Here is a 20,787-nt window from a genome sequence, read left to right on the forward strand (position 1 = left end):
TTGGTAATGACATTTAAAACCTTAAGTGGCTTTGGGCCTGAATACCTGAAGGAACGCTTCTTTCTATATATGTGTGCTTGCCCAAGCTTTGAGGTTGTCTCACAGGGGTCTCCTCTGTGTCCTATTAATCTGGGCAATATGTTGTGAGAAAGGGCTCTCTTTGCTGTGGCTCCCCAGTCATAGAAACCCTCCCTAGGATGCCCAATTGGCCCTATTCCTGTTGTTCAGGTGCCAAGGGTAACAGGAGATAGAGAAAAGGCAGAATTACTCAACACCTTCTTTGCCTCAGTCTTCTCAGAAAAGGCAAAGGGTGCTCAACCTGAAGATAATGGAGCAGAGGACAGAATAGGGGAATTTCAGCACAGAATAAGTAAAGAGATAGTAGAGGAACACCTTGTTAATCTAAATGAATTTAAGTCTCCGGGACCAGATGAACTCCATCCAAGGGTATTAAAAGAACTGGCAAAAGTAATATCGGAGCCATTGGCAATCATATTTGAAAACTCCTGGAGAACAGGAGAGATCCCAGCAGACTGGAGGAGGGCAAACGTCCCCATCTTCAAAAAGGGGAAAAAAGAGGATCCCAACAATTATCGTCCAGTTAGTCTGACATCAGTTCTAGGAAAGATTCTGGAGCAGATCATTAAACAGAGAGTCTGTGAACATCTAGAAGGCAATGCCATAATCACAAAAAGTCAACATGGGTTTCAGAGAAACAAGTCATGCCAGACAAATCTAATCTCTTTCTTTGATAAAATTACCAGCTTGGTAGATGAAGGGAATGCTGTGGATATAGTATATCTTGATTTCAGTAAGGCCTTTGACAAGGTTTCCCATGACATTCTTGCAAACAAGCTTGTAAAATGTGGGCTAGACAAAGGAACTGTTACATGGATCTGTAATTGGTTGACCGGCCGAACCCAAAGGGTGCTCAACAATGGCTCCTTTTCATCCTGGAGAGAAGTGACCAGTGGGGTCCCACAGGGCTCTGTCCTGGGCCCAGTGCTATTCAACATCTTCATCAATGACCTGGATGACAGAATTGGGAGCATACTTATCAAATTTGCAGATGACACCAAATTAGGGGGAATAGCTAATACCCCAGAGGACAGGATCAAGATTCAAAATGACCTGAATAGACTAGAAATCTGGGCCAAAGCTAACAAAATGAAATTCAACACAGAGAAATGTAAGGTATTGCACTTAGGGCAGAAAAATAAAATGCACAGATATAGGATAGGTGACACCTGGCTGAATGAAACTACGTGTGAAAGGGATCTAGGAGTCCAAGTAGACCACAAGTTGAACATGAGTGAACAGTATGATGCGGCAGCTAAAAAGGCCAATGCTATTTTAGGCTGCATCAATAGAAGTATAGTGTCTAGATCAAGAGAAGTAATAGTGCCACTGTATTCTGCTTTGGTCAGGCCCCACCTAGAATATTGTGTCCAGTTCTGGGCGCCACAATTCAGAAAGGACATTGAGAAACTGGAGCGTGTCCAAAGGAGGGCGACAAAAATGGTGAAGGGTCTGGAAACCATGCCCTATGAGGAACAACTTAGGGAGCTGGGGATGTTTAGCCTGGAGAAAAGAAGGTTAAGAGGTGATATGATAGCCCTGTTTAAATATTTGAAAGGATGTCATATTGAGGAGGGAACAAGCTTGTTTTCTGCTGCTCCAGAGAACAGGACCCGGAACAATGGATGCAAGCTACAGGAAAAGAGATTCCACCTGAACATTAGGAGGAACTTCCTGACAGTAAGGGCTGTTGCACAGTGGAATGCACTTCCTCGGAAGGTGATAGAGTCTCCTTCCTTGGAGGTCTTTAAACAGAGGCTGGATGGCCATCTGTCAGGGATGCTTTGATTTGGATTTCCTGCATGGCAGGGGGTTGGACTGGATGGCCCTAGTGGTCTCTTCCAACTCTACGATTCTATGATTCTATGATTCTAAGTGAAAACATGGTTGTTCACCAAAGGTTTGGGGGTCTAAATGGTTTCATGCAAACTCATACATATGCATGGATTTAAATCATTTAAAACTACTTTTTCTGGTCTTAGCCTATCTTTCTAACTTGTTAAATTATTTAATAGGTTCTAGTTTTTTAAAATCATTTTTATTGTTTGCTCTAATTTAAATGAGTCACGTTGACTTTATTGTATGTCATCTGGAAGTCTTTAAATGGAGGGCTAGAAAGGAAGGAAGGAAGGAAGGAAGGAAGGAAGGAAGGAAGGAAAGAAGGAAAGAAGGAAGGAAGGAAGGAACTTTAAGTCTCAACCATCCAGAGAGCCTTTTCTAAGTTTATTTCAGATTGGGTACTGAGATGAAATATAGAAGAGGTAGATCTTATTTCTCCAGTATCCCAAACTACGGCCTGTTACAGACAGCCAAAATAAAGCTGCTTCGAGTCACAGTGGAGGTATGGTGTTTCAATGATGCATGCGTCCTAAGAGTCCAGAAGTCGCACCAAAGCCACGCTCCAGTCTGGAGTGTGGCTTTGGTGCGGCTTCTGGACTCTTAGGACGCATGCATCATTGAAACACCATACCTCCACTGTGACTCGAAGCAGCTTTATTTTGACTGTCTGTAACAGGCCTAAATTTCCATTGAAGAACTAGCTTTTATTGTTCTCTGAGTTGCACAGATACATAATGTATAACCCTAGTATTTTCTCTTTTGACAGCCTCCAGATCTCAATTCTTCTCAAGCAGGAGAAGAAGATCTGCATCAGCAGCTGTTAGAATTATATTTTGAAATGTATGAGGGTCAGATCAGATATTATAATGTGCTGCCTTTGTTGTAGGACATGGCAGGGAGTGCTGCAGCCATCTATTTACTGTCTTGCTGTATTTCAAGAAACTCAGTTTTTCTGCAATAGCACAACACCAAACCTATTAATATATTTGGATTAACTGGGAATAATGCCAAAGAGAAATATTTTAAGTGGCACATTTAGACTTTAGGAAAGTGGGATGTGTATTGGACTTGGGGAATTGTAGTTTTGTTTATTTTACTCTCTGTTTTGGTGGTTGTTGATTTGATTAAACACTCTGTTCATTCTTGTCTTAAGGTGTGTGTGTGTGTGTCTCTGTGTCTGTGTGTGTGATGGTACCCAGCTACTAGACATCTAAAGTGGAGTCATAACTGGGGTGGGTTGGGGGGACTTGAACCAAAGCTAAATGTAAAAGAAGAAAACTCATTGTATCTCATTCTAGATTCCATCCTTTCCTTCAACCATCCCTTTATGTATACTTCATCTTTCCCCGCACACTAGCATTTTCAGAAGTGGATCCAAGAGTTATCAGCAAAGTGAAAGTATAAGTTACTTTTTTAGACAAGATCTCTAGGAGCTTTAGTTGGAAAAAAAACCCAGAATTTTTCCAAATTCTATTTATAACAGGGAAACATTTATACATTAAGGGTGTCCTCCCAATCATCTAAAATAATCCCTTAAATCCCCCTGCTTTCCTATAGATTGAAAATCTACAAAATGTTTATGCTAAGATGCATAAACCTGTTTGCTCTCTGGATATAGAAAGTCTTTATTTGAAATGGATGATGTGCTCTTGGAAACAATGTGCTCTTGGAAACTCTTGTGTTAAACAGCTAAAACCATGAGAATAATTAGTTAACTTGCTGTTGTGCTTCTTCCCATCTGTGCGTCATTTTCTATTTCTTTCTGCTTTCTTCAATTAACTCTGGTTTAAGCATATGCTTGAATTTTGCTTTACGAATTTTGTAGCTCCAAGCTAAGCTCACACTGCTTAGGTTTCCACTGCTTGGGTTTCTACAATAGCTAAATAATACTCTTGATTAGGAACAAAGCAAGGAGGTTGGAAACCTTCTCTGATGAGACAGGAAAAACACATATGCCCTGTATCTCTCCCAAATATTTTGTCTGTGTGAACCAAGAATCTTTTACTTGTAGTGAAATTGATGGCAAAATGGTGCATGTTTCCTGTACTTAGGCACCATTGTAAAGCCTGATTAATCCATATGATCTTTAAAAAGCCAGCCCATGACTACATATGGGAAACATATATGACAAGCTAGATTCACCCCTAACTCATGAAAATAACATGGGAGGATAATTTGAGATCATGGTTGTGATATTAGCAAATTTCATAGAGAACACAAAGCAGAAAATGCAGGAGTAGCACTGAAAATTAATAAGGTTTCCAACACTGAATGTTGGACTTGAGTAGCAGAACCGAAGTACAAAATATGCATGTGTTGCATCAGTTATGCATGGAACACCTATACTGTATATCTCAAATGTAGCATTTCCCATGGAAATACATAGAAACTACAAAAAAGGAAAGGACAGGACTCCTATTTCCATGCATTTTTAAGGGAAATGTTGGCACATTTTGTGCTCAGGTATCAATGTCGGGGGGGGGGGATATTATGTAACACAATTGTCACCTACTTAAACTAGCCATCTCTTCCCAGTCTGCTTTCTGTAACCAGCTACATCTATGTGTGTATATGTGCCTTCAACTTGCCCGATGACTTATGGCAATCCAATGAATTTTTCATACAGTCTTCTTTAGCATGGAATATTCAGATGTGGTTTTGACCATTCCTTCCTCTGAAACATAGCCTACAGCACCTGGTATGTTTTGGCCCTCTCCCATCCAAGTACCAAGCAGGGCTGGCCCTGCTTAGGTTCTAAAATCAGACATCATCTAGTGATGTCTAGGCTATTTAGGCCTTAGGTACATCTACAGAAGGTTTTGTACAATTAAGAAGCAGCATGGGGTAGTGATTTGAGTGTTGGACTACGACTCTGGAGATCAGAATTTGATTCCTCTGCTTGGTCATGGAAACCCACCATGGGCGAGGCGCACACTTTTGGCCCTGGAAAACCCTGTGATAATTTAGCAGTGCCGTAAGTTGGAAACAACTTGAAGGTACACAACAACAACAAAAAGATGCTTTACAGTCCTGTACATTTAGGTAAAAAAAGATTTCTTAATTATCTAGTTATTTTGCAGTCACAAAATTGAGTTAAGCTAATACATACTTGACTGCATAAGGTCTGCATTCACTAAGATTGTAGTGTTTCTTAGCTGGCACGTATTAAGGAATTACAATTGTAGCAGAAACAATGCACTGAAAATCCAACTTGTGCTATCCTGTAGCCCACAACCAAGTAGACAATGTGTTATATATTTCCAAGCATAATATTCCTGATGGGGGGGGGGGCATGTGGTCCAAACATAGCTGATTAAACATTTGCCACAAAGATGGGCCATAAATGTTTTGCGTGCAGAGGATCCCTGGTTTGATTTTTCTCAGCTCCAAAGACGTCCAACATCAAAATATATCAGAGAGCTACAACTACATTATTGGGGTTGACTGAGGATGAGGCAGATTCACATATCCATATAGCAAACAATTACTATCCTGAGTATGATGGTATGTGTACACGCTGCCAGCTGGCCATATTGTTTTGGAGCATCGCATCCACCAAAGTAATCAAAGGCCAAATTAATCATGGCATTATTTATGTCTTTAGCTTTCCTACCTATCTTTTCCTTCAACTTTCCTACCATTACAAATAACAGATGCAAGATGGTCCGGCTTCCTCCTTGCTACCAATTTGGACTGGACTATGGCAAGGTCAAAAGATTAAAGGCCATCTCATACAACACATTCACAACCCATCTTCCACTGCCATCTAGTAGCTATTTATTAGGCAGAGCATCAGTCACACAGGGCAAAAGACATGAGTAATATCACATCTAGTTTGGTCCTGAATAGGAGCTCAGAATTTTATGGCTTCTTGACATCAATTGTTCACCCGAAAAATGTCTGCCACCAAACCAAAAGTGCTGTAGCTCAAGTAGTTACTGCCAGCATGTTTCATGACAGGGTAACTCTTCAGAAATCTTATCACAAAGAAAGTTTTTATTATGACCCCTGCATACTTATTCAGAAGTGAGTCTCATGGATCGCAGTGATGCTTACTTTTGTGTAAATTTGAGCAGGACTGCATTTGTTTCAAACCTCCAAGCTTTTAAAGAACTATATCAATATCTTACATGCTACCAAGCAGCTGAAGTCATAGATTGAGCAAAGGTGTATGTCATCTTTCTCCATGTAAATATACACACTGTGCACACATTGCCAGTTTCCAATAGATACTAAAGGGCATCTTGACAGTTTATTCAACAGGCTAATGTCAAGGAATGAGTATTAAATGCTTTGTGTGTTTTTCTCTAAAATAGGCCAGCAATATGTCTTGGCCATCTCCTTTGCCATCTTGGGGAAAGATAAGAAATTCAACAAGACAAGACCTAAAAAAGTAGGAAGGAACTGGGGTGGAGGTGGGGAAGGAATATAACAGCAACTTTAAGACTGATTTTTATTTCAGCATAGGCTTTCATGGATATAATCCCACTTGTAAAGTGATGTCCAGGTCTGGTTAATCTTTGAGAGACCAAGTTCTTCTAGGAAACTGAATATTAGAATAACTCCAAGATTAACACTGTGATATTATGAACTTGATAACTAGCTGGACAGGCAGGCAGGCATATAGGTAGGTAGGTAGGTAGGTAGGTAGGTAGGTAGGTAGGTAGACAGACAGATAGAGATTTGTCTGTCACTCTCAGGGAAAAATATATTTGAGATTTTGAACCAGAACCCCCATAATAATTGGCCATGCTGGCTGGAGCTAATGGGAACTGCAGTGCAAAATAGTTAGTTCAAAGGCTAAGGATGGGTAATAATACATTGTTTCCCATGTTCTCCAATGCTTGGAAATTTTACTCTTCTTTGGCCACTACAAGTGACCATACTGGTTGGTGGATTATGGGAGTTATGGTCCAAAAAAGCAACTTTTCCAAGCCTCATTTTGTCTTTACAGTAGGTACTGTGAAAGAGCTTGGGCAAAGCATTACCAATAAGTCTCTGGTTCAGCTTAATCTGGCTCTCCCACTTCACAGACTTGCTGGGTCTTCCTGCATCTATTCCTTTCATCCGTGGGAGGTCTGCCAACCAGGATGCTTACAGATCTAACCTGCATCATTCAGGACAGATTGCTTTCCTTTTTGTTTCCTATAAATTAACTCTTTTCCAGATTTCAGCTGTTTTTTTTAAAAATGAAATTCAAGCTGGCCTCTTTAATGAGATGTTTTACAAAAAGTCAGTTCTTACTCCAAAATATTAAAGCTGCGATTGCTTCCTGATTATGTTGATTGCGGCAACACAGCTGACAGGCTCAGACTAGGACTGGAGGACTTAGAAGAACATCCATTGCAAAAAGACACAGAATAGATGAGGCATCTTCTTCTATGCTAGAAAAGTGATTTTTTGCTAGGCAGCAGCTGTAAGTGACGAGATTTCCCCAACAGTCCCATGCTTTACACAATGTAGAATCTACATAATCTGGGAGACAAAAGGCTTTGCTGCAATGCCACAGAAAGAGCTGTCAGTACAACTACCCAAGGCCCTGGGAGATGCCAGAAAATACAACAGGTTTGGAAATGCCAGGAGACTCTTGCGGGGGGAGGGGACCATCCCTCCCACCTTCATAAGTTCTGAGGTTGTAATGACAGGGCAGGGAGTATGGCTCTAATGTTGCTAATATCAGCACTTCTGGTAACCAGTGAGTCAAAACAAAAGGCAAACCACATTCTCCTTCCCCACCAAGAAAGAGAAGGTTCAATGCTATGGGGTGCTTGGTGTTTTTTTAATACTACTGTTATGCTGCAGAATATATAATGGCAAAGCCAGTTCAAGACATGCTCTTCTATCTGAGGTGGAGCAGCAAGTGCACAGATGCACATGCATGCACGTACACACGCATGCACACACACACACACACACACGACAAGGTGCAAATAAATACCCAAAGCTTAGCCAGTTATTTTGGTACCACAACATCTCTCTCTCTGCCTGTCAGCAAAAACAAACAAACAAATAAATATACCTTTAAAAATGACAAAGGAATGAACACATGTCTATCCTTTTCTGGCACCTAAAATCTGCACTCTGGCAGTCATGTAGACTTGAGTCAATTGACTTGGACTTAAGAAGACTGGGCAGATTCACAGGTGAACTTGTCACAGTCTTGTCCAACTTCAGTGTTGTGACTTGGTAGAAATGACACCCTGACCCAACTTGACTTGAGACTTGTATATTTTTAATGACAGACTTGCTGGTGCTATTCACTTTGAGCAGCAGACAAAACCCACCCCCAAATTGTGGTGGGCATTTCTCAGAAGGGAACAGCAATTATGTTAGGCAGTGATTTGAGGTGGAAGGATCCTTCTAAAGCTTTTGAAAAGTTTGAGAAGGCTCCAGTGATGTGCAGTGGGGACAGCCTGCCAAGCAGACCTCAACCACTGCCTCAAACCCATTGCCTAACGTGCTTGCCGTTCCTTTTTAGAAATGCATACCACTCTTTATGTAGTAGTTAAAAATTGGCTCCCAGATTGAGGCTCAACTTGAAAGTATCTTGCAAGGACTTGAGACTTGCCTTGAGACGTCAACATAGAGACTTGAGACTTCACTTGAAACTTGGACTAAAACATTTGAATACATCACTGCCTCATGGTAGGGTGGCCCCTGAATAAGGTGGCAGTGGGAGTGAATGCCTTTCATAATTTCTGGGATTTTGCACAAGGTAGTCCATGTACTGTATCCATTTATCTTACTGCAGACAATGCTATACTCTCTACTTTAGAAAGAACTTTAGTTCTCTGATTAAAGGCACTATGTGGTACATTGCAGGCTTGGAAAATCCATGCCCTGAAAGAGTTGCCGAATTTCACTTTTCATCAGGTATAGCCAGAATCATAGGAGAATATCACATAGAGGCTTAACATCCTTAAAACATGGCTAAATCATCCCTAAAGTGCGAGGCTGGGATCACCAGTCACGCTTGTCTTCTGTGATGAAATCATCATGGAGGCATCCCATCATTAAAGCGTTTGTGGAGCCGCCATTTCTCTGCATAACAGAAGTTCTCATTATGCCGAGAAATGGCAACTCCACAAACACTTTAATGACAGGATACCTCCATGACAATTTCATCACAGGAGACAAGAGCGACTGGTGATCACACCCTCACATTTTAGGGACAATCTAGCCATGTTTTAAGGATGGTAAGCCTCCGTGTGATAATCTCCATAGACTCTTAGAATTGAAAGAGACCACAAGGGCCATCTAGTCCAACTTCCTTCCATACAAGAATACACAATCAAATCACTCAGATGGCCATCCAGTTTCTATTTTAAAACCTCCAAAGAAGGAGACTCCACCACATTCTGAGGCAGCAAATTCCACGGCTGAACAGTTCTTACCATCAGAAATGATCTTCTGATAAATGTTCCCAGGTATATGAATACTGTTTAACAGTGGGATGGACTGCCTTGGAGGGTGGTGGACTATCCTTCTTTGGAGGTCTTTAAACAGAGTTTGGATGAGCACCTTTCAGGATTGCTTTAATTGTGTATTCCTACATGGCAGAAGATTGACCCTTGTGGGTCCCCTCAATGATTCCATAATTGTATGACTCAGAATGGAGGTCATCTAGCCCATGACTGCCTACTTTGACTGGCAATTGATCTCCATGGTTTCAGGCACAGAATTTTCACATTAGTTCCCTACTCTTTTTAACAGGATTTGAACTCAGGACCTTCTGAAAGGAAAGCATGCCCTCTACCACTGAGCTATATGCTCAAGGAAGTTCAATACATGTTATAATCATGCAGGAGGAGCAAGATGACAAAGCTAAAGTAGTATTTTACTAGTAGGGCACATGGAGTAAGGCTTGTGGTCCACTTTTCCTATAAGACCACATAAAATATTATAATTGGTAGTAGCAGGACTAGCAAAAGCCTTGTAACTGCATTCATTGCTTATAATCATTGCTCATAATCATTGGCTAGAATTAGTGTTTTTAAACCTTTGGTCCTCCAAATATTTTGGCCTTCAGCTTCCATAATTCCTGACTCTTGGCCAAGTTGTCTGGGGCCTCTGGGATCCAAAGTCCAAAACAATTAGAGGACCAAAGGTTGGGAACCCCTGGAATACATGGACCACCAGGCTCATCCTTTAGAAGCCATATGTTCATATTGCTTAATGGTCAAGTGAATTTTGTTTCAGAGAGTGTATGTCAGAACTAATCTGGAACTGTATGGATATTTAGATTTTATAATTTAAATTTGTTCCCTAGTTTTTCTCACAATGAACACAAGGATGTGCCTTCCCTATGGTTAGATCTCATGCCATTCAGGCAGCACCAGAATTGCAAAAGATCATATATGTATGTGGGAGCAGCCCACATGTGATCTAGACATGGGGGAATTGCACAACAGCTACAGTAATGTAACAGACAGCCCTCCAAATTTTCCCTTGCATGTGACTGAGTGAACTGTGGCATCCACAGAAAGCTGATCATCCATATTCACCCTTCTAGAGAGTTGTCATATTAAATAACTTGGTGTTTTAGGTGAGTAGGAAACACAGTTATTTTAAAAATCCCTACACCGATCACCTGCAGACAAGGAAGGAGTAAAGCTAATATGTTAAGTCTGTGTGCAGATGGTGCCTTTGAGTGTTATCTGCACAAAGACTGGGATCCATTTGCTAAAATGTTTGCTATTGTGCTTTGCAGTGGAAAAGCAAATTTTGCAGATATGGTGCTTCCACCACTCTTTACACTGCTTCACCCCCTATACCCCTTCTAGGGTATCTCACATTTGGCATCAAACCTCATCTAACAAATTGGCAAGGGATATTCATCATGCATTTCCTGGCCCAAAGGAATGGCCGCAAGCCAAACAGAGGAGTAAAAAATGAGCGGTTCACAAGATCAGCCAATAGACTACTCTGAACATATGCAAAGGATCAAATACAAATACATGGCTAGAGAAGCAATGTGAACAAGAACAAATCCAGTAAATTCAAGGCCCAGGGAGCCATCCAATTGAATGCATAATTAACAGTAAGAAGCATTTGATACAGGACAAGGATAATAAATTGCTGTGGCTGGACTTGCAACTAATTAATGCAATAACTAATTAGCTACACAACACTGTGGAATTTCAGAACACATTTCAGGATTTGCAGAGCAAATGCTGAAATGTGCCTAGAAATGTTGGGGCTGTTCTTTAAAATGTCTGTGGGAGCAAAACCCTTAGAAAGCAACAGAATTTTGGTTATTTATTACTGCAGTACAAGTGACGTGGTGATGACTGCCAGTTTATGACCTTCCCAACTTGAAGGCACATTCCTAGTGTGTAAGGAAATATATTTCTAGATTAAGGCCTCCGTACTTGTAACCCACCAAGCTGAACATAACTCACCAGCCATCTATTAAGTGTTCCACGCCTGACCTGTTTGGATAGCCACATACTATCTAACAAAAGCAAGAGACTTCTCAAACTGCAGGGGGAGGGGGGCATGTATGGTTGGCAAATAGGAACTGGTTTAGTGGCAACTTGCATGATGAAAATATTGGCTAACATTCCAATTAGACCTTTATATAATCTTTAAGCAACAAAATTCCCCAACAATGTTGTTGTTATTGTTGTTAGTGAAAGAGTTGTCATAGGCCATCTTTTGCTGGATTTGGAATTGGTACAGATATGTTCACTACCACTCTATTGTCGATACACTGAAAAATGAGCTGACAAAGTTTCCAGGACAACCCCAAAGAAAACACTAGAAAAAACCCACACCTCCACATACAGGTAGACTGCACAGAATAGTTTGTGCTGATGTAAATCCATCATCACAGTCTTTCTTTCTTTCTTTCTTTCTTTCTTTCTTTCTTTCTTTCTTTGAGAAGCAAGTCTGTTTTGCTATAGTGCCTATCACAATTAATACTAAATATTTGTGCACGGGGGTTAGTGAAGCAGCTGTCTGCATGTTTGGAAAAATACCACTGGGATGTCATGTACAGGAATCATGATCCTGCTGTGCCCCTTCTTCTCTGCTAATGTCTCAAGGGAATAACTGCCTTGCACAGCGCTGACAAGCTACATCTGGTTATTGCAACTGCAGGAATACTGATTCAGCCAGCTAAGGCCATGCAACACCCTGGGGTGCCTTCGGAAGATGCCACACCACCAGAGCTTTGAAAAAATTACTTTTTAGACTACAGCTTCCATGCTGGCTGAGGGATTCTAGGAGTGTTATTCCAAAAAAGTAACTTTTCCAAGATCTGGGCAAATCACAGTCATACAGGCTTGCAACAATAGTCAGGCACAACTAATTTTTCTTCCTAGTCTAAAAGACTTGCCCATTTCATTCAAAAACATGTGATGTCACCTCCAAACAACAAATCTTTATAACTAATAAGGAGTAATTAGATGACAAAAATTAATTTCCCCATCACTTCCCTGCCCTCCAATGGCTATAGAAAAGTTGTACCCAGTTTGTGCATACTGTAAAATAGAACATTCCATTGATCCAAAAACTGCTCTTTGCAAGCTTCTGGGCAAAGAAATTTAACAGATGCTGTAATCTCAAATCTCATACCTGCTACAGGCTTTATTCTGCCAGCTTCCACTAAGAAGAATGCATTGAACAGCTGATTATCAAAGGGCAGTTGCAAATTATCCAGTCGTGTGTGTATATATACACACACACATACTTTGCTTAACTTAAGCTTACATTATTATATATATATATATATATATATATATATATATATATATATATCCTGTCTTTCCACCAAACAAATCCAGGTAATGGACATGTCATAATCTTCTCCACACTTTATTTTTACAATGACCCTGCCTGGTAGGTTATGATTGCCTGATGCTGAGCTTGGTGTCCCAGGGAGGATTTGAACCTGGCTCTCTAAATCCAAGTCCAACACTCTAACTATTGCACCAAGCTAGTTGGCTGCCTGGCTGAACCACTTACAGAACCTAAACGTGCTTCTTATTTCCAAGAATTCTTACAAGCTTGCAAGCTGTCAATATCCTCATTCCTGTATTCTGGGGGTGTGGATGGGGGACATAGCTAAGCAACACCTTCAAGGCATAAGACTGAGCCTATTCTAATGGCACTTTAAAAAGTTGTTGCTCAGATGAGAATAAGAACGAGAAACCTCTCCATACAAGTGCTTGGCTGTTATATCACAGTAACTACATCTCCAGCGATTGATCAGAAAGGAGACTGCAGCCAAGAAATCAGAAGAAGACTAGGACTAGGAAGGGCAACTATGAAAGAAATTTACAAGAAAATAAAGTGTAAAGACATAACTCAAAACACTAAAATGAGGATAGTCAAACCCACTCCATTCCCCGTCACCATATATGTCCAAATGTGAGAGATGGACAGTGAAAAAAGCTGACAGTAAGAAAATCAACTCACTTGAGAATTGGTGTTGGATAAAAATGCTGAGGATGCCATGGATGGCTAAGAACTCAAACACAGGGGTCCTAGAATAGGTCAAGCCCAAATTACCTCTGAAAGCCAAGATGACTAAATTAAGGCTTTTGTACTTTGGCCACAGCATGAGGAAAAATGAATCATTAGAAAAACCAACGATTATAGGGAAGGTGGAGGGCAGCAGAACGAGAGGAAAACCACATGACAGATAGCTAGACTCAATCAGGGAAGACATGGGCCTGGGCCTGCAGGACCTGAACAGAGAGGCTGAGGACAGGGCGTCTTGGAGATGTCTCATTCACAGGGTCACCATGAGTCAAATCGACTTGAGGACAGTTATCAACAAACAACCTCTTCATCCCCACTGAACATCTACCAAGCCGCTGGCAGTCCTATTTCCATGAATAGGAAGGGATGCTTCAGGAGAACAAGCTAGGAAAACTCAACATCCAGTGGAATCACACAGATAATCACAAACCTGACAGTAAGTTCAATTTTCAAATTTGATCTGAGTCTGTTTCCACTATCAAGTAAAATGCACTTTCTGTCCAAGAAAAACAAAAATCCTTGCATACAGCAGGTGATTGAAACATGGGTGCTTTGTTTACAGTTCTTTAGAAAACGACATCATAAAATGTATGTCTCATGGGTCCATTTCTGTATGGATTCTACAATAAAACAGGAGAATAAAACATCACATCTGATTGGATAAGGATCAAACTTGACATGAGCTGTATCTGCAACCAGAGTGGGCACAACATTGCCCTCAGGTCACATGAAACACCCAAGAATGCTTGTGTAGCCCTTGGCCAGTCCACAATCCCTAGACTGACCTTTGTCTGTCCCTACTAAGGACACATTACCCATCCTGAAAGCCTTCAAATATGACAATTCACCTTTGAAATAGGTTGAAGAGGGTCCCTTCACATCAAAAATTATTGTTATGTGCCTTCAGGCAATCCTATTCTAGGATTTTCTTGGCAAGATTTCCTCAGGGGAGGTTTGCCATCCCCTTCCTCTAAGGCTGAGAGAATGTGACTCAGTCAAGGTCACCATGTGGGTTTCCATAGCTTTGTAGCTTGGTCTCTCAGAAGTCCTAGTCCAACACTCAATCCACTATACCATGCTGGCTCTCAATACATCAAAAATACCTATTTAAAAAAACCAGTTAAAATGACTTTTGATTGTCACCCACTTTCTGGCTTTATTTTAGCACTCTAGATCACGCCTGGAAACATCCTATATGACCGCAGGGACAGAAAATTGACCACTAAGTCCTTCTCCAGTTAACCCCCTCTGATCTATAAACTGACCTTTGTGTGAACACCTTCCATATGCACAAAAATAAATGAAGATATATTTGAAATTACACTGTAACATCCTCCTCCCCATGCACGCACGTGTGCAACAAATAATTCAGGGGTCTACTGAACGTGATGCAGTGAAATACATATTTGAAAAGGGTGCTTGATGCTGCAGTCTTTATTCTGAAGGGAAAGGAGAAGCAACTGCTATTTATCGTTTACTGTAACATTGCTTTTCCTCACCCCGTTGACTGCCTTTAATTCACAATCAAAGTAGCGATATTAAGCATTCTTTTTCAAATGTGGGTTTCATTTTGTGTTTACTGAGGTCCTCAAATATTGCACTGCTTGGCTTCGAACCCCACACTCCAAGGGACAAACAACTGGTAAGAAACAGCCATCCTCTTGGTATCAGTGAAATGTGAAGTTTCAAGTCCCTTATCAATTATTGTCACTGACCAAATTGACAGAATCCAGTAGGGAGCAGATTTTTAACCTGAAAACATTGTCTTTTTCTGTAGTGCTCCCATTAATTGAATCACATTAATGATTCATCATTTTTAGTCAGATTAAAAAGAAATTGCACTAAGGGGAATCACACTCATCCGCCGAGGTCAGTATATGTTTAAAGCAAGATAACCCATTTAAGTGTATTGTATTAACCCTCATTCACAGAGCCAGTCTCCACTGAAGTAAGTGCATCCCATATATCAAACTCTAAAATGGTATATTTGCTCAAGATCAGACTACAGCCATCTATATCCTCTTTTGGTTTATCTAGATTTTCTACAGTTCAAATCTGACAAAGAAAGTCAATGCCTGGAGCAGTTTTCATAGCAATATTAATTTCTTAATCATTAAGGCTGACTGTAACAATATGCTTCAGCTCAATTGCATATTACAAGATACCTCTGAAGTCTTATAGCGGGACCACCCAGGGTTGCAATTTTTCATATATTGCTTACAATGCATTCTCCTAACTTCAAATGAGTGAGCAATTCCCTTCTTAAACAATTTTATGGCATAACAAAGCAATTGGGCATAAATTTTGTGAACAAGAATCCATTTCAACAGATTCAGAGAGCATCACCTTGAATAGTCATATATGTATATTAACACACACATGCATAGCTAATTCAATATAACACTTCCTTGTCTCATAAAGTAGACTGTAGTCCATTAAACCTTGTGATACAATAAGTTTAAGAGTCTGGGGTTGTTTTTGCTACAGCAGATTAGCAAGTTTACTCCTCTGGAAAACCAGACAGCATCTGAGAACATTGTTTTCTTAATCTCATTTTCATTCTCTCTGGCTGTATCTACACTGTAGAATTAATACAGTTTGACACTACTTTAGCTGCCATGGCTCACTGCTATGGAATTAGAACATTAGTAGTTTTGTGATCCTTCTCTCTCAGAGAGCTCTGGTGCCACAACAAACTACAAATTCCAGGATTCCTTGAGATGGAGTCATGACAGTTAAAGCAGTGTCAAACTGCATTAATTCTGCAGTGTGGCAACAGCCTCGCTCTCTTTCTCCCTTTTCTGTTGATGGCACTTCTTTGGCTACTGAATTGAATTTTACATTCTGTTTTAGACTTCCCAGCTAGCGACCTAAAACAAAAGCGCACCATTCCTCAGTGGATCTGTAACTATTTATATGAGGTATGGTGTTCTTCATGGCATTATGTTGTCAGGATGGAACTGGTGTTATGCTTTGTTTGTTTTGGTCAGCTGGGCTTTCTTTGGCAGTGGGTTACCTCTCTTTAAGCACAGAGTTTCTATTTCCCATCTCCCAAGAGATGCTATTGTCTTGCAAAAGCAGGACTGGTTTTTCTGAAACAGGAGCTTGCTTTTTGTCCTTGAAATAATCATGGCTGCATAACTGTTATGAATTATGAGCATGCACACTCACAGATTTAGACTGATTTAATAGTCTCTTCCCAAGGACCCTGGGAACTATAGTTTTGTGACAAGGTCTACGGATATCTAATAGAAAATTCTTCACCATCTCACCTAACTATAATCCTAACCATTCTTTATGGGAAAGTATGACTGCTAAGCTAGTATAAAATCTAAATAAATGCATTGTAGTCATAAGTTATTATATATACTATGGCTGGTTTAGAGGGACAACTCAAAAGCCAGACAATCAGGAGTAAAAAAAACCTTTCAGTCGAGGGTCTCCTTTCAACCGTGGCACCTTTAAGCATGCTAAAGCCAACACACGTTGACTTTTTCATCTGATCTGGATTTGTTGGACCAAGCTTGACAAAGGTCCAGTACACTCAGATTGGGTTCTTCTTCACTCCAGCACATTTTGGCTCAATTTATGTGCCATTTAAAAAAAATAAAAGGTTCAGCACATACATACCCATTGGGGTTTAGCTGGTTCATTTTGACTTCAACTCGCAACTCCTGTATTTATTTTTTTAAATCATTTATCTGAAACATCCCCAAATCTGGATTCTTTCTGGTAAGTCAAGGTTCCCTGTATTTTTAATTAGCCCACCTGTGCACAAATATCTTCAGTGCCATATGAATGCTTATTTTTGCATGCATGTGGCATTTGGTTAATAGGTTTTCTCCCCCATAACAGTATATGGTGGGTAGAGACGCCAGATGTTTTTATTTTAATTTAGATGTATGCAGGTGATTCTATCTAAACTAATCAGATTTCAACACATGGCTTGTTCCACCAACTTGTTCGCTGGCCATGTCATAACCATCGTTGTTTACCTACTTAGTGATGTCTGAGAATAGGGATATTTATTTGGAAAGGAGCCACTGAAACGCAAGGTGGTTTGGTGCTGTAAAAAGACTTCTCTTTGGTAGAAGAAACTGAACGTCAGGTGCTTCTTCTGATGCCAGAATGCCAAAAGCCTCCTACTTTCGTGTCACTAGAACCAACACTTTCATTAAGGGCTGCCATCAAAACGAACAATATGAGCATCGCACCAAAATTAAGCCATTGTTTAAACATGACCGCAGTGAGAGGACAGTGATGGGTAGAACATCGTGTTATATTCCTGTCTTGCTTGCTTATTTACCCAGGGCTGTTCTGAGTCATTTTACACCCTTTAGTGTATACAGTGACAGGAGGAAAAATGCTTCTGGGCAACGCTACGGGGATTGGTGGCATCAAAAAGTACATAAAAATAAAACAAATAGTCCACAGATGAGGATTTAGTACTGGGATGTTGAGATCCTTGACAAGAAAAAAATGCTATTAGTTCTCTTGCTAAAGCAAATCCTATTGAACAAAGCAGGAATTGCTTCTGGGTAAATAAACTTCTTGTAAATCTTGCACTTTGTGCACCAATCTGGTGAGTTTTGGGTGTCAGCTTTTTAGTTCTGAAATGAAGAGTGATGGCATGAGCACTTTTAATAGAGCATTCCCCCATCCGCAAAATATTGTTGCAAATCTGACAAGAGTGGTTTTAAGGCCCTTAGAAACAGAAACCACACTTTCCCCTGACAAAACACCACTATTACTGCTCTAAGCTATATGTGGTTTTATAGGAGTGTGTGTGTGCGCGTGTATGTGTTGCCATATACACGACACACAAACATCAACACACATGTCATGAGATGGTAGCCACTCCCAACAGGACACAGTATGCCATTTCACATGCCAAGCCTAAAAAGTGTCCTTAGGTGGACTGGAATAACTTTGCTAACTTTCACCCTCCCTCATCCTTGCCTTTACCATGCCTGCCCCCTGACCCTCCCCCCTTTATCTTCCTTTTCCAGTATTGAAATTTGGACCGCAAGTTTCATGAAGCAGAATCCAAGGTTTGCCTCTGCAGGTATCCTAAGTTATGTAAGTTAAATAATGGCAACTGAATATAAGCAAAATAATTTCTTATGTGTCTTTGCAATGACAGGACTGGATCCAGAATCTGCGTCCTGTTGACAGAAATGGCTCCCCATTGATTCATAAAGTTCCTTTCATTTGTAATGCCTCCCATCCCCACCTCCTGTGCTACAATTTACCCCACTCAGCAAGATCTCCCAAATCCCCTTTTACGCATATCTAGGGGGCTGTGGGGAGCAAAGAATTGCCAACACAATTTCCCATGCCTGAACCTGGATCCACTATTGTGAATATCAAAAGGTGAAAGGCATTTAAAGAATGGCAAGGCTACCTAAGCTGCACTGAGTCACCTTTCAGGAATTTCTGTCTACTTCATGCCCATAAACTCTTCCTTTTGCCACCCCTGCTTTTCAGTTGAGGGGCCTGCTTGGTGAAGCAGTTTGAGCACTAAACTAGGACTCTAGTAGGGTCTGAGTCCCCACCGAGGCATGGAAACCCACTAGGTGACCTTAGCTAGGTCACACTCTCTTAGCCTCAGAAGAAGCCAAAGGTCAATCTTTCTGAGCGAATCTTGTCAAGGAAACTGCACACACTTGAGGGTCAGAGCAGGGCCCCAATCCCCAGCTGCTCCCCTGCAGTCCAGGGGAGTCCCAAGGCCAGAGGATCCCCTCCTTCGCTGGGGGTGCCTTCCTGAGGAGTCCTGCCTCAGTCAAGAGGGAGGCAGGGAGGGAGGCAGGGAGGGAGGGAGGCAGGGAAGGAAAGAGGGATGATCCCCATTTGCCTAAACTTGGATTCCGCTGCTGGAATGCCACCACCAGAATCCAGGGCACCTAGTTCTCAAGGCAAGCTAATCCTGCAGGCAGTTTCCACAGTCAGGTTCTTGGCTGCAAGAGTGACTTCGATTCAGGGGGGCTCCCAACAGACCTGCAGGCTTTCCTACATACATACATACATACATACATACAAACATATATATATCCTCCCCCCTCCCCTTTCTTTCTCTTTCTCTCTCTCATGTTCTCCTGAGGGTTAGAGAAATGTGAAGGAATGGGGTGAGGAGGATGGAGAGAGGAGCAGAGAGACAAGGCAGCAGAAGAAGTGTCCCCAAATCTGAGTTGGAGGAGAGACCCCAAAGGCATCCAGACCCACCCCCTTCCGCCATGCAGGAACTCTCCTCAAAGCACCTCTTCCTCCTCCTCCCCCTTGGCCCCTGCCTCCGAAGGGGGCCCCGTGGCCTGGCAGGGCAGCCCCCCAAACGTCCCTCCCTCTTTCCCCGCGAGGGTCCGCTCAGCCTCAGGCGGAGGGAGGGCCAACTCACCGGCCGCCAGGTCCCAGCGCTGCTCCTGGGTGGCGTCGGCTGAGCCCATGGCCCCGGAGCAAGCCCCGCTCAGAGGAGCCCCGGCAGGAGCGGGATCGGGAGCAGGAGGAGCCCCAGCAGCCCCCCGGGATCCGAGCGGGAGCACATGCCGCCGGGGACAGGAGGAGGGAGGGAGGCAGGGAGGGAGCGAGGGACGGGGAGGAGCAGAGGGGGAGGAGGCACAGCCAGCAGCCTTCCTCTTCTTCCTCTTCCTCTTCTTCTCTTCCTCTTCTTCCTCTCCTCTTTAGCTCTCTCTTCCCCCTCTTCCTCCTTTTTCCCTGTCCTCCTCTTTCTCTTTCTCCTCCTTCTCCTTTTTCTCTTCTCCTCTTTCGCTTCTTTCTGTTCTTTCTCCACTCCCTCCTTTTTCTCCTTTCCCTCCTTCTCTTTCTCCTCTTTCTCTTCCTCCTCTCCCCCTTTTTCTCCTCTTCCTCTTTCTCCTCTCCCTCCTTTTTGTCCTCTCCCGCCTTCTTTTTCTCCTCTTTCTCTTCTTTCTCCTCCTTCTCTTTCTGCTCTTCCTGCGCTTCCTCCTGTGCCTAGGAACTACCACACTGCCACTGCCCCCCCTCCCCCAGTGCCAGAAAACCAGTCAAGCAGCCTTTTTTGGGGGGAGGGGGCTTGGGGGAGAGAGAGAGAGAGAGAGAGAGAGAGTGAAAGAAATCCTAGGAATGATGTCATGGCGCTTCCTCCAATCCTTAAGGCGCTCCGGGCGCTCTTTGGGCTCCTTACTTCAGCCGGGGAAGTGGGGCAAAGAGGGGGACTGGGGGGGGGGGGAGACCCAGAGGGACCCATCTCTTACCATACAGAGAGAGAGAGAGAGAGACTCCAGGCCAGAGGGTGCCCTGACCCTTCCTCTCCTTTAAGGTGAAGAAGGTGGGGAGAGACCACACCAATATGAGGCTGCATCCACACTGGAGAAATAACCCGGTTTGTCAGCGCTTTAACTCGTTGTCCGG

General features: G+C 42.1%; 1 protein-coding gene across 1 annotated transcript in view; it reads right to left on the reverse strand.

The window, feature by feature from the left end:
- The window catches only part of CHRM4 (cholinergic receptor muscarinic 4), a 77,225-nt gene extending 56,872 nt beyond the window's left edge, over positions 1-20,353 (reverse strand). Inside the window, exon 1 of the mRNA XM_089521538.1 lies at positions 19,796-20,353. Coding sequence (XP_089377664.1) covers positions 19,796-19,844 — 49 coding nt within the window. The 5' untranslated portion in view covers positions 19,845-20,353. The remainder of the gene's footprint in view (positions 1-19,795) is intronic.
- Positions 20,354-20,787: the final 434 nt, after the last annotated feature.

The sequence above is a fragment of the Sceloporus occidentalis genome, unplaced genomic scaffold, assembly GCF_023333645.1.
Source record: "Sceloporus occidentalis isolate IW3139 unplaced genomic scaffold, rSceOcc1.0.p SCAF_4, whole genome shotgun sequence".
NCBI classification, from domain to species: domain Eukaryota; kingdom Metazoa; phylum Chordata; class Lepidosauria; order Squamata; family Phrynosomatidae; genus Sceloporus; species Sceloporus occidentalis.